At 38.9% G+C, this 14,734-nt stretch overlaps 3 protein-coding genes across 3 annotated transcripts; 1 reads left to right on the forward strand and 2 right to left on the reverse strand.

Annotated features, from left to right (window-relative positions):
• Positions 1–9,421: 9,421 nt before the first annotated feature.
• On the reverse strand, positions 9,422–9,865 carry IAQ61_007578 (uncharacterized protein; the record flags this gene model as incomplete). Its single annotated transcript, XM_066097643.1, has 1 exon — positions 9,422–9,865. The coding sequence occupies one exon, from the start codon at positions 9,863–9,865 to the stop codon at positions 9,422–9,424; it is 444 nt and encodes a 147-aa protein (XP_065952140.1).
• A 267-nt stretch (positions 9,866–10,132) lies between these two features.
• Positions 10,133–10,889, reverse strand: IAQ61_007579 (uncharacterized protein; the record flags this gene model as incomplete). Its single annotated transcript, XM_003842237.2, has 2 exons — positions 10,133–10,571; positions 10,633–10,889. Coding segments are annotated over 2 exons (696 nt in total), but the record flags the coding sequence as incomplete, so codon positions are not given.
• Positions 10,890–14,031: 3,142 nt separating this feature from the next.
• On the forward strand, positions 14,032–14,652 carry IAQ61_007580 (uncharacterized protein; the record flags this gene model as incomplete). The annotated part of the gene is made up of 1 exon (XM_066097644.1): positions 14,032–14,652. The coding sequence occupies one exon, from the start codon at positions 14,032–14,034 to the stop codon at positions 14,650–14,652; it is 621 nt and encodes a 206-aa protein (XP_065952141.1).
• Positions 14,653–14,734: the final 82 nt, after the last annotated feature.

Raw genomic sequence — 14,734 nt, forward strand, 5'->3', positions numbered from 1 at the left:
AGCTAAGGGTGCCTAGAGCTTCTTATTAGAAAATAAGGACTCTAGCTCCTCTAAGGTTCCCCCTATAGATTCTAGGGTAAGGTAACCTAGGTAGCTCCCTATAGACTCTAAGGCACGCTTTACGCGCGTAATAGAGCTCCTTAGGGAAGCTACCTAGTTAATAATAGAGAGGTAGGCTATAGTTAGTTATTTTTATATTATATATTAATAGATCTTATATACTACCTTACTTTAATTAATATTATATAATCTATACTCTACTATTATATAACTTTAGGTGCTCTCTAAACCTTATAAATTATTATAAAGTTAGGTTTTTAGTAAGCCTATTAGCTAGTATATTACTAGTAGGTAGGTAGGTAATATAGAAAGATCCCTTTTTATACTCTTATCTAAGCTATATATTTTAAATATCTATATAGTGTAGCTTAGTAGTAATCCTTTTATTATTACCTACTACTAACCTAATAGTTTATTAATTATTATAATTAATTATCTAGGTAGTATCTAAAGTAAGGTATATTTTAGTTAAAAAGCGTTTTAACGCTATTACTTCTTTACTTACTTACTTAAGCGCAAGGAGCTCTACCTTAGTAGTTAATATAGTAATAGTTACTTATTAAGCTGCCTTCTAAATAATAGGTCCTCTAAAGAGCATAATTAGGTACCTATATAATAATTGCTAAGTATTAATATTATTAGCAAATAACGCATTACTATATATTATAAGCTTATTAGGATCCCTATTCCTATATTAGATTAATTAGTATTAAGTTTAGTATAGATAGATAATTACTTAATTAACTGCATTAAAGTGTTATTTAGATAGGTTAGTAAGGTATTAGGAGAGCTAGGAGGCTATATAGGCAATATTAGGGCGCACTATAATTAAGGTGTAAAGGATTAATCTAACGCGCTCCTAATAGTCCTTAATCTCCTTTTTAGTAGCTTCTCTAGTGCTCTTTTTAATATCTTTACTTAATAGTAGTATAGCAGGGAATTTTCCTATCTCTACTAGATTAAATTTCTTTATAATCTTGTTAATGTATTTATTATAAACAAGCGTTATTATCTATCTCTTTCTATCCTAGATTACTCTTACCCCTAGAAACTAGCTTATAGGTCCCTTCTCTTCTATAGTATATCTTTGCTTTAGAGCTTAGATAACTTTATAAGCTTAGCTTGCGTAGTTTTAGTAATAGAGCAATAGGATATTATCTATATAGAATATTAACAAGATACTACAATCTCTATTAAAGAATAGGCATAGCTCCTCTTTAGAAGTAATAAGCTTATTTTCTTAGAGTGTAGTTAAGAGCTTATTATACTATAATAATAGTAAGTCTTTTAATCTATATAGAGCTTATTTAAGCTTAACGCACTTCCTAGGTATTTAATATCCTTTAGGTAGCTTATAGATAACTATAGGGTATTAATCCCTTAAGGCGTTAAGGAAAGCTCTAACAACGTTATATTAATATATCTTAAGGTTAAACTTAGCTCTAATAGCTATTATAGTCCTAAAGGTTTAAGCTACTAAGGTAGCTGCGTAGGTTAAATAAATTAAGTTAGTAAGCTATAGATCTCCTCTTACTACTATCCTTACTTTGCACTTAATTAGGTAACTATCCTAATTAAGCTTATATATAAACACCTATTTAAGTAGAAGTAGACGCTCTCCTTTAGTTAGCCTATTAATCTCCTCCTAGGTACTAGCTTTTAGTAGAGTATTAATTTCTTTATATGCTGCGTCTCTAAATTACTATCCTATTTAGTAGTTATAGAGATCCTTCTATTATTTTAGCTCTTTTTATAGAGCGTCCTAGTGCGTATTCCTTTTAGGGTTTTTAGGAGATTTGCTCCCTATTACTACTATAATTATAGTATAGATTATAGTATTTAGTTTAGGATATACTAAAAGATTATATAAGGGATTTCTAATTAGATCTATATCTAATAGATCTATTACTATATATATCCCTATACTTATAGATCCTCCTAGTAGTTTATTAGGGTCCTATCCCTAAGCTTGCTTACTAACACGCGTTAGTGGCAGTCCTTTAACTTGTAGTTTTCTACTTCTTCTAGGAGCTCTAGGTGCCGCTTATAAGGGATCTACAGGAGATATAGAATCTAGTCCTAAAGTAGGTAGGTAGAAGCTCTACTTACCACCCCTATAAGAGCTAGATAGGGTGCCCTTACCTATCTCTGTGCTCTTATAGAGTAACCTACTAATAGCACTCTCCCCTCTAGGTCTTTCCTAGGAGCTACCTATTATAGCGTTAAAGTAAGTTAGATTACTACTATCTTAGGTAGTATAACCCTAATCTATAACTTATATAGATCCTTTATCTCCTATACTAAAGTTTAGTTCTAGTATTAGTTTAGGAGTTTAGAGCCCTATTAGCTTAGGGGACTTTATATAGATCCTTTGTGCTAAGCTAGCTATACTTAGTACCTACGCTAGAGGTGTCTACTTAGGGGGTTGTGAATTACTAGGCTAGCTAGCCTAATTATCTACCTCCTCTAGCTCTACCCTACCCCCTAGCTCCTACACTAGGTTTAGTCCTCCTTGCTTACTAGACTCCTTATATTACTCTACTATAATATAAAGCTAATTAAAGATATTAAGCTCTTTATATACTTCTCCTATATTATAGATCTTATCTTTACTAATAATATTAACTATCTTTTAAGCCTCTAACTATTAAAGCTACTCTAGATCTTTCTCTTTATAGAAAAGATCCTTATTAAAGGTAATATTCTATATTATAATAATCTAATTAAGCAAGGGGATCTATATCCTATATATATTAGATACTCTATATCCTACTAGATATCTAATATAACCCTAAGGGTTTACCTTAAAAACCCTCTTGTAACGCCTAGCTACTTAATCTTAGTTAAGGGGGTAAGCTTAACAGCTATAGGCGTATATTCCGCTCTAATTAGGGCAGAGATTAGTAGTTGCCTCCCTTATCTGCTCTAGTTGCTACTACCTAAAGTATCTAGTAAACTAATAATCTAGCACTTTATTAGGTAATATTATATTATAAGTATAGGATAGGCTTATATTATAGAGCTAAGTTGCTGCTTTAATAATTTTAGGCTAGAGCTTTATTAGTAGGTTAGCACTAATCCTTATTTTAATTAATTTTATTATAATCTCCTGCCCTACTCTTTCTACTCCTCTATTAGGTTTATAGGTATATACAGGTAAGCTCTTAATTTTAATACTATTATTAGCTGCCTAGATCTAAAAGCAAGATTTGCCACGCTAAGGGAGCGTTATAATATTATTATCTTGCATAATCTTAACTATACTAAGCTTATATTAGTTAAGTATTAAGCTCTTAAAATTTTTAAACACCTATATAATCTTATTAAGGTTTTTAGCTTATAGTAGATAGGTATAAAGCTTTCCTAAGTAGTCACACTTTAATACCAAGATCTATTACTTATAAGCTATACCTATTAGTATATTAAATAGATCCTATAATACCTAGTAGTATAGATGTAGTAATCTTTCCCTTAGTTATCTTAATATAACCTATTAGGCATGTGTAATAGCGTAGTGCTCGCATTTGCTCCTAGGAGTTCCTTTAATCCTAACGTTTATAGCTAACTTAACTAGAGCTTTAAGCGCCTTAGGTCCTAATGTGAAGGACTTGGGCTTATGCCCAAGCCTGGGTCTAACACAAGACGGACCGAGTCTAACACCACTACTAAGCGAACACACTGGACACCCATAAAAAGGCGTGGAGGGCTTATCTCTCCTTCAAGATACTGAATACTATTATCAACGCTCATTGCATTCCCCCCTTGAGGCCAGTCCATAACACCTAAATAGCCTAATTATTAGTGCTAAAGCTCCTTACTGTCGTGTCTTAGGTAAGTTATCTAGGATTGCTAGGGTTATTTAGGCACTATGCTTTAGATTATTAGATAAGAAGTAGAGGGCTTATATTCTAGGAAAGTTAAGTTAAACTTATAGAGTAACTTAGCTAATACAACGCTCTTTTCTAATAATCTAAACTATAAGGTAGCATCTAGCCTAAGGAACTAAACTCCTACTTTAAGTAATTAAGCTTCTAATATAATATTTATATAAAAACCTTCTACTAACACTATATTAGTAAGCACTAAATCTTCTGTTTTTAGACCTCTTGGTCTATTAAGAGTATTAGGGATTACTCTTGTCCCTCTGCCTAAGATTAGAAAAGCTTAAGTTCCTGCTTTAACTATCTTATATTTAACTAATCTAAACAAGCTTTCTTCTAGGTAGCTTATATTATTAACTAGGTGCACTACACCCCTATTATTAAAGATAGTGCTCTTTAATAGAGCGTAAGCTTTAAAGTCTATAGTTAAATAGATCCTATTTGTTTTCTCTGCTATTAATATAGGGTTAATTAGTGCCGCCTAGATACTGCCTAGATAGGTAATCGCGTTTTCTTTTGCCTTACTACTATAATCTTAATTAATAGGATAGGACTTAATTAGAGCTTTTCTTAACTCTTTGAATTTTAGATTCCTATTAATCTTTTTCTTAATCTCTAATTATTAAGTAGTAGTAAGCTTATTACCTATATTAGTCTAAGCTTTAATAATATTTTTATATTTAGGAGGTTTCTATAGGTAAGATCTACTATATAGGTATAAAGACTCCTTCTTTAGTTAATTAGAAGGTAGAGCTCCTATTATTGTAAACACTCTAGGACCCTTAGAGCTTAATCTTATATTATTCTCTTAAAGAAGTAATAAATAGATCTTAGTAACCTATAGGAGGTTATAAGTTAGCTCTCCTATTACTAACTTTTTAATAATCCTTTAAAACATGTTTTAACCCTACTCTAGTAAGATCCTAGTAGATAGAGCTTTAAGATAATCCTGTACTATAAGCTATCCTTTAATATTAGGTACGTTGTATACCTTAGCTTGCGTATATAGGATTATCTACTCCTTCTACTAGTAATTAGCGTCTTAGCTACTTATCTTTACCTTAGTAAGATAAGCTTTATACTATAATCTTACTAGTGTTACAGCGCTTAAGTTAGTTAGCGCTAGGTTATTATAGAGCACTTAGATAAGTGCTTAGAGGGTTACTCTTCCTTAATTAACAAGCTCTATATAGGCTAGGGTAAGGATCCCTTAATCTACTATATTATTAACCTATATAAAGAGGTTCTAGATTGCTAATAACTTTAATACCTAATCTAATAAGCAGGCTTAGTACTAAGCTATTTAGAGCTTGTACTGCTCGCTTATTATATTAGATAGCGCAATATCTATTAGCATATTAGGCTTAATAGGTTTATTCTTAAAGTAGTTTTTAGTATCTAGAGCCTTAGGGTCTACCTCTACCTAGATCCCTTTAGTTAGGGTATAGTATCTAAATTAAATATACTAGGTAGGCTAGTTAGTTAATCTAGTAAGTAGGATATCCCCCTTTAGAATTTAGTCGCTTATAGTAGAAGAGTAATAAGTAAGCTTTTGCTTAAGAAATAGTATAAAGAGTAAAGCTTACTAGCTTAGTGTCTAAGTTAAACAATACGCTTAAATAGATAGGACAATCTTTAATAAGGTAAAGTGCGAACTAGGCTTATAACTATAGAAATTTAGATTACTAAGGTTAGGAATAATTTAGGAGATAGATTATTAGATTGTATCTACTACAATTGTACTTATATATATAGAGCTTTAGCTACCCTTACTAGAAGGTAAATAATTAGTAAACCTTCCTTACTAGAGCTCCTGCTTTTTATTAGGCACTTGGCAGTAAGCTAGCAGTTGATTAGATAGTGGGTCATACAGGGGTATTAATCGGGATTAATCGGATTAAGATACTCCGTGATCCGGTTGATATCCCTCCTGCAACAACTACCTTAGCTAGTATAATAGTAGGAGGCTTAAGGATTTACCTCTTACCTATTTAGGACGTTTTATTATTATTTTAAAGTTACTTTTCTAGTTGCTTAGTAGTTTTCTGCTTATTACGTGTAGTAGCTTTTTAGGTAGCTTTCTCCTCCTACTCCTTCTTAGTAATTACTTAATTTAGGTAACACTCCTTTATAAATTAAGCTTTAGCAAGCTTCTATTACTTATAAAGCTTAATTACCTTACTTTTTTAGTATTATAGCTCCTATTCTTTAAGGTTCTTTTACTCCTAGAGCTTAAATACTTGCTTTACCTTTAATAGTAAAATAAATTAGGCACTACTAATAAATTATTATTAGGGGGTAATAATAGAGGTTTACTACGCTTCCTACGCTTCTTCTTATTAGCTAGGGTAGCCCTTAGGTGTTTATTTTTGTGGTTAAGTAGAGTATTTCTTACTAATATAGTATAGATTATCTAGCTAAGCTTCTTTAACTATTTATTATAGATATTAATTATAGTATTATAGAGTAACTACTCTATCTTTCTCTAATTACTTATACTTAATATTAAGGTTATACTATTACTTAAAGAAGGCTAGTTACTATTATTTATAGGTGCTTTAAACCTTAAAAGGATAATATTAGGGTTAAGTAGTAAGATACCTATTACTTTAAAAGCTATTAATATTAGCTTTTCCTTAAAGGTATTACTCTATATAGTATTAAATAACTAGTAGAAATCCCTCTTAGTAATGCTTATAAGCCCTTAGGAGCTATCTAGAAAACTAGATAGTTAAGCTTTATATAAAGCTATAAAGGGAGTAAATACTATAATATTAAGTAGCTAAAGGGTGTAAGTACTATAAGGGGGATATATTATAAGTAGGATCTTATATTTATTATAGTACTTAATAAACTTTATTATTATATAAGATCTATAGCTATTAAGGATAAGGAGCTAGTATAAAGTATAAGCTTTAGCTTTTATCTTGTAATTAAACACCTCCTTAAGCTAGGATACCCCTAGGGTGTGGCTTATCTACCTACTTAGTAATCCTATAAAGAAAGCTTAGTATTATAATAGGTTAAAATCTTATAACTAGGTATCCTATAGAGCTCTAGATTAGGACTAATAAATAAGGGTAAAAGTAAGAGTAGTACTATTAGCGCATATATAAGCTATAGTAGTAATCTACTCCCTATTACTATTCTAGAGTATAGCTCTAATCTTTCTCTACTTATAGGCGCTCTTATTAAATATATATTTAGTTTTTAATAGTACTCTAATAAGAAAACCCTTCTTATCTATATTATAGATATACTAACTCTTAATATTATATTACTCTATTTTTTAGTATAAAAGCTTAAAGTATAAGCTATACTTAAAGGTAGAATTAGCTTTAAAGTAGTTATAATTAAGCCTAGTAGCCTAATAGAAGATAAGATTAATATTATAGTAGTTAATAAAGCGCTATACCTAATTTTTACTTACTAGATTCCTTATTATTTTAGTTATAAAATTTTAAATAATAGTCTATATAAGGGGTAATCCTTACTTATAAAGCTCTTTAATATACTTTATAAGCTTACTTTCTTATATAGTATTAAGTATTTAACTATTTAGTAGAGTAGTAGTATACGCCTACTAAATTTTCTAGTAGCGTCTAGATAAGGTTAACTATAAGTAACTATACTTTTCTACTATTTCTAAGTATATAAAATCTTCTCTAAGAGTTAAGGATTTAATTGCTGCAAGCGTGTTGTTAATAGGTGCTATAGTTGTTAAGAAATTTGGTGTTGAAAATTTGGTGATTTTGGTGTTGGTGGGCGCTCGGTGGGGGTGGGCGCTCGATGGTGGATCACGTTAGACTAAGGAACGATACTAGGTACCTACAGCATCCCCCCCCCCCCTGAGACAAGGAAAAGGTACGCGCTTCGGCGTCACGTAGGACAACAGCTTGCGAGCGAGAGCTGTGTCGCGCGTCCTATCTGAGGGCAGCGCGTAGGAGTTGAGATTGTTAACGTGTTGAGTCTGCGTCTCTCCTTTTGTCTAAACTACCGTAGGTCCTCGAGATTACCGCGGTTTACCTAACCTAATGATGAACTTTGAATGAGGCTGCAAACTTTACCATGGTAACAACTGATAGACAAAGAAAACGTGCGGCAACTATACCAAGCATAGACTGTTTATTCACTCACATACCTGTTCCTTGACAATACATAACAACATGCGACGTTAGCTACTAGGGTATGCAAGTATGCAACCTGTCTTTATCCATCACACACTACTCTACCTTCACCATCATGTCAGAAATCTGTCATGGGCGTTCGCATAAGCTTCAATGCATACTCTACTGTGTATACAGTAGGTATATGAAGCATCTTCATTTCGCCGTTTCGCCGTCTCGCGGTGTCTACGTTCCCGAGCACCAGCTTGCATCGTTCCTCTCATCTCCTCTCGCTGCTGTACTTACTCTTTCTCACAGTCCATTGTCATGTCTTAAACAACGACAAGGAACCATTTTTACTGGGTAGAGCGCAATGATAATTCTTCACAGAATGCGACCAACAGCACGAGCCTCGAACACATTGCTTGTGATCTGGCTGTGTGCTCATGATGTGATCATGTTCACTAGGGCCACCCGTTACAGCAATTCTGCCACCTCAGCCTCATTCTTGAAGCAGATGCCCCACGAATGGATCTACATGGCAACGACACAACATGTAGTGGTCCCTTATTATCATACAATATGATGCAAAGCTCGTCCTTGATTCACAACAGACCGCTAGTCAATGGCGAAAGATATCCCAGCACTCCGCGCATAGCTCATACATAATCTGACAAACTCATGTGACAGCTCACGACGCATACTCTGAAAACAACAGAAGCCTTCACGCGTCAAAATCGCATTCTCCTCGTCTTTAGACACACATAAAACCACCCCAAAAGCAAAAATCTTCTTCTTTAAAGTCTAGCACCCGTATCAGTCTCCATTTTCTACTACATCACTTCTGGAGACAAGAAAAAAAGACGACTATTCCACTCCAAACAACATCCAACCCCTCCCAGAATGGGCAAACACCACAAATCCTCCCATGGTCGCCGCGACAACGACACAGGCCACATCCTAGGCGGCGCCTTCCGCGCAAAACGAGACCCCCAAACCGGCGTCTACACCGACCACTGGATGGACGCCGACGGCAGCTCAGGCACAACGCAATACTGGCTCCCAGGCGAGGACCCACCCACCGGACCCATGCCGCCGAACCCGTGGCCACGATTCGCGGAGGGCCGGCAGCACGGACATCGAGAGGGAGAGGAATATGGGGAGAGGGAGGGTGCGTGGACGGGGTTGGAGGAAGGGTATCCGAGGGGGTTTGGGGAGGCATATCATGGGCCCAGGGGGGCGCGGGCGTATGACGAGTTTTATGGGAGAGGGTATGGGGGTGCGGTGCCAGAGGGGAGGGAGGATGGGTATCGGGATTTTCAAGAGCAATATGCGGGTGGGCTGGGACTCATGGGAGCGGAGTATGGTGGTGGTTTAGGAGGATTTGGGGAATCTAGAGGAGGTTACAGTGGTGGATATTATGCTGATGATTCGAGCTATTATAGCAGTGCCTACGGAGGAAGACATGGCGACTTCTACGGTGCCGGCCAGAACGACTACTTTGGCTATGGAGGTTATCAGGACTACTATGGTATGGGAGGTGGAGGCTATGAGTCTGAATACGGCAGTGGAGCGGAAGGATATGGCGACTACTATGGTGGTGCTGGTGGTGGATATGACGACTACTTCGGTGGCGGTGGTGGATACGGTGATTACTTTGGTGGAGGCGCCGGGTACGATGATTATTACGGCGGATATGATGGGTTCAATGACTACTATGGATATGGCGGGGGAACTCCAGGCTTCGATGGATATGGATATCGTGGTTATATGTAGCGTCAATGTGATGAGAGACTGAGGAGTAGTCAGTGAAGTCATGTATATGATCTATCTTGCTTCCAATTTCAACTGACTTCTTCCCATAAGTTTGCGATAAAAACATTAGTGACTTTAGCTATCTAATATTTCGTTGAAAGACTTCTTCCGATCCTCCGCAAGTTTGTCTAAGCACAAGGGTACAGGAGGGAAAATACTATTTGAAGTCGGGGATCTCCTACTACCAAAATAGAAAAGTAATCTCGATCATTCAAGCCAATTTGGTGCAGACTTATTCGTTCAATACAATTATTCTACTCCCAAGACACCCTAGTAGTAGCCATATCCGCAATGTCTACCATAGCCGTAATAATTGTTATAGCCATCATATCCTCCCAGGTAATCATCGTACCCGTATCCACCATCCATATAGTTACTATACCCATAATCATCATCCATCTGATTGTTAAATCCATACCCAGGGTAAGCATCATGCCCATAATGACCCCTACGTTCATCAAAGTAACCACAGTGTCCGCCGGGGTAATCACCATAACCTCCAAAGTCATCAACCCCATGCAGTCCAGTGTAGTAATCGTCATACTGCGGTCCATAACGTGATCCATAGTTTGCGTAGCCATCTTGAAATCCACCCATATATCCATGCCCCCAGCCATCGTCCTCACCGTCTTCGAACCCTTCGCGAGCGCGAAACCACTGACCATGGCCAAAACCCCTTTCCTGGTGATGTATATAACTGCGCTCGTAGCTGCGCGGTTATCAGCAAAAAGAGACAAGATATACAAGAGTAGAAAGAAAACGGAACATACTTCCCACGATGGGCTTGAGGATACGCTTCACGCCAGCCAAACTCACGGCCCGCATAACCTGCCTCTTCGTATGTGGGTGTGGGCGGACCTCGTCGAGGGCCCCAACCAGGCAGGCCTTCGAGTCCTCCACTGATGACTTCGGGGTCACCATCGGCTGGTTGGATAATGGCTATGTATTCGTCGGTGCTTCCGGGAACGATTTGTTCGTGATGACGACTGCTGCGGCTTTTGCGAGGCATGTCTTGGTGTTGTTGGTGCTGTAGAAGATGTTGGTGCTTGGGTTTTATGGTGCTAGAATTTGGCCAAAACAAACTATGAGGGAAGTTATCCAGAGGAATGATGTTGTGGTGCTGATAGTATCTTCTCGCGGTTGTGAATGCTGTTGACGCGATTGAGTGAATGGAAGGCCGGTGCCAGGTTGGACATGCCGACACCGTCAGCATGTTAAGAAATTAAAACTCACACGTACAGGCATTGGTGATACAGTTTTCCCTTGAACTTATTTGTTTGCAATATTTTTCTCGCTCGTCAATTAAAGCATTCCCTGTTTAATTTTTTTGGCGGGGAGTTCGTAGTTTGAAAGCGAAACCATGAAGATTGTACGAATATTTCAGTGTTTTGGACACGATAAACCCCAACTTCTCTAAAATATATGCCTCCTCTATACAGATTCACCAGCTAGACATGCATCACAGATAAAGGATGTATGGTGTCGACGAACTCCATAAGGCAATATAGATGGAGCTGTGGCATGCAGCATTTTCGAAGCTCCAGCTTCACCGGATGTGAAGGAGCAATCCGCCGTACATAATGGGTTCGTGCTTGTCCGAAAAACGTACATCTACTTTTTCCGATCAGATTGAGCGAACACAAACAAGTAGCCTTTATGGACGCCCGCAGTGGAAATAGGTCTGAAAAGGGGTAATACCGGAAGATACTCACTAATATTATAATGTCTGCCATCGCGTTCCACGAAGTCGTGTAAGTGATCATGCTGTTAGGGGATGTAGTTGCGTGACACGGCCTCTCGTTGAATGTGATACCCATGTCACAGCATGCACAATTTTGTGGTAGCATACGTACGGTAGGTACCTACGTGTTGCCAATTTCTGTGTAACCAGTTGCTGAAACTGTGAACCACAAACACGCAGTGCAACGTGGAAAGGATAGCATTCACAATCGTGGCGCCGGGAAAGATATTGAAGCCGCGTACGTGGACTTGGATTACAAATTTTGATAGCATGATCGTATTTACGGTTGGTCTATTTCGGTAGCTCGATGTAAGACAAAAGGGATATTTTTGAAGTTCGTACGGTACCGGTACCGGTAGATACGGTAAAGCTGATGGCTTTACGGTGAAGTAGGCGGCCACATCACCAAACACATACTTCACCGCCATATTCGGTGTGTATGGACTGTTGTATTTTCTATTGAAGCTGGAGCTTATTGATGTTCAACCGGAGTTGTGATGTTGGGCAATAAGTGCAAACAAAGTTGTAGCCGGGAATGATCACCACGGCTCTCGGCAGGACTCAATGTGAAACCAAGGTAGCCATTGATGATAGCTGTTTCTGTGTCTCGCAGATTGTGTGCGAGAGGGTTGAGCCCACGAGAAGAGAGATCGGAAGCCAGACCAGGAGAGGATATATACGCAGCTAACGTTACCGGTACCGTGACTAGCGTGGCGTCCCTGCAGATGGTCAGGCAATCATCTTGCGTAAAGAGCATCACATGCATCAGCGTCTTCATCCCACAGAATGCATTCAAGTACGGCAGTGCATAGTAGATGCTTGCCTTGTCCGTATTGATCATTGGGTAAATCTGTGAAGGTGTTCAACATGACGAACCTTGATGCGGGCCTCACCGTGGTAAGTCATCCATGATGGTCTTCCACGGCGATTGATCTGCATCACCTTTGCGCTTGTTACATCGAAAACAACATGCTTTTTCCGAAACACGCATGCATGAACACTGGCGGCAAGCTGGCCGAACCGAGATTACCGATGATCATATTATGATAGGAACACTCGATGCCTGATCCGCGGACAGATGTCGTTGGTCAAAATTAACCCTGCGTCCGTTCTCGTATCCCGACAGCCATGTCTTAGGATCCACTGACTTTGGTATCCCAATTCAATCATCTTGATGCGGCGGCTCAGGTAGGATATGTCTCTTTGTTGAAGTATCTCGAGTGCCCCAGTATCTGGCAGTCGCATGCACTGTGGTAAGCATCTGATAATGTGTTCTTCAAAGACCTTGTCACTCGTTAGCCTACTCTCGTTCCTGAGTATTAGTGTTCACGCCGCTGCTTTCGACAACACGACATCTTCGACATTCACTATTTCCCCTACATCTACAAGTACCTCAAACGACAGCTGGGTCGAGCCTACAGGTGGATGGATCAGTCCACAATACACTTGGATCTTTCAACATCCTCTTCCGATACTGCCCGTGAAGGAGCCAAGATTGTGCAACGCCTGACATGAGCGGAGATATGCAAGTGCTAATACCTTCTAGTACCTACACCAATCCTACCACGGGAGCTGTTATTGATTATTATGAAATTGAAATAAGATCAATCCAGAAGCAAATATACCCTAATCTTGGAGTCGCTAATTTATACGCTTATGATGGACTACAACCTGGACCTACGTTTATGATGCGCAAGGGGCGGGGTAAGTTGGATTGGATACTACTATCAACTCATACTGAAACGAATCGTAGAAGCAGTGGTGAGGTTTACAAACAACAGTCCAACCAACTCTTCCGTACATGTCCATGGCCAATACAATCGTGCACCCTTTGATGGCTGGGCTGCCGACTACGCTTTTCCCGGCCAATACAAAGATTACTACTATCCGAACGCACAGAATGCTCGAACTATATGGTACCATGTCAGTGTCTATCTGTATCAATGCAGTAAAAAAAGCTTACATGCTTAGGATCACACCGAGTTCGAGACTGGCGAAAATGTGTATATGGGCCTTGATGGGTTTTACTTACTAAGTGATGATGAAGAACAAGCGCTAGACTTGCCTAAAGACGAATACGATATTGCTTTGTCAATTTGTTCGAAACAATACGGTAATAATGGAGAATTGATTTATAATACAAATGGCCATACTGGAGTTTGGGGTGACATTATACAAGTGTAAGAAAAATAAAAGTGGATGAAGCGATACATTCTGACATTCCTTATAGCAACGGTCAGCCCTGGCCGTTTCTCGAAGTTGAGCCTCGAAAGTACCGTCTACGTTTGTTGAATGGCGCAGTCAGCCGAAGCAAGTTCCGAGTGTGCGATGGAGCTCAAGCAGTTTGCTGACCATGACTTAGCTTTTGATCTTTCATTGCACAGCGATGTAGTAGGAGAGGCTATACCTTTCACAGTCATTGCTTCCGATGCTGGTACGTGGTTTGCGCAATGACATTGAAAAATTACTGACTCCAAGACTAGGATTGTTCTCCCATCCCATAGAGACAGATCACCTGGGCTTCTCCATGGGAGAGCGATACGAATTGATTGTCGACTTTGCAGGCTTCGAAGGCCAGACCATCACTATGAGAAATGCCCACGGTGTCCTGGGAAACATCGACCACGCTGCCACAGACCGTGTGATGCGCTTCGTAATTGGTGACAAGGTCACCTGTCCTGACAAGCCCATCCCATCTGATCTCCGCTACATTCCGCCTCCGCCCCAAACGAGCGTTACCAAGAACTTCACATTCTCACGCAGCGGTGATGATTGGCAGGTCAACGGTGTGGGATGGGCAGATGTAGAGCACCGCATCTTAACGCGACCGACACTCGGCGCGGATGAGATTTGGGAACTTCGACACGGAGGGGGAAACGCTACGCATCCGGTACACATTCATCTCGTCGATTTCCAGGTGCTGTCACGCACGGGTGGTCGCAATGCTGTCAGTTCCTACGAAGCCGCTGGCATGAAGGATGTAGTTTGGATTGCGCCGAACGAGACTGTGCGAGTTGTAGCCCGATATGCGCCATGGGACGGTGTATAGTGAGTCATTGAATTGCACCAGGATATGGTATCGTGGAGCTAACGTGCGCAAAGCATGTTTCATTGTCATAATCTCGTCCATG

This window comes from Plenodomus lingam (assembly GCF_022343315.1).
Source record: "Plenodomus lingam strain CAN1 chromosome Unknown contig_3, whole genome shotgun sequence".
NCBI lineage: Eukaryota > Fungi > Ascomycota > Dothideomycetes > Pleosporales > Leptosphaeriaceae > Plenodomus > Plenodomus lingam.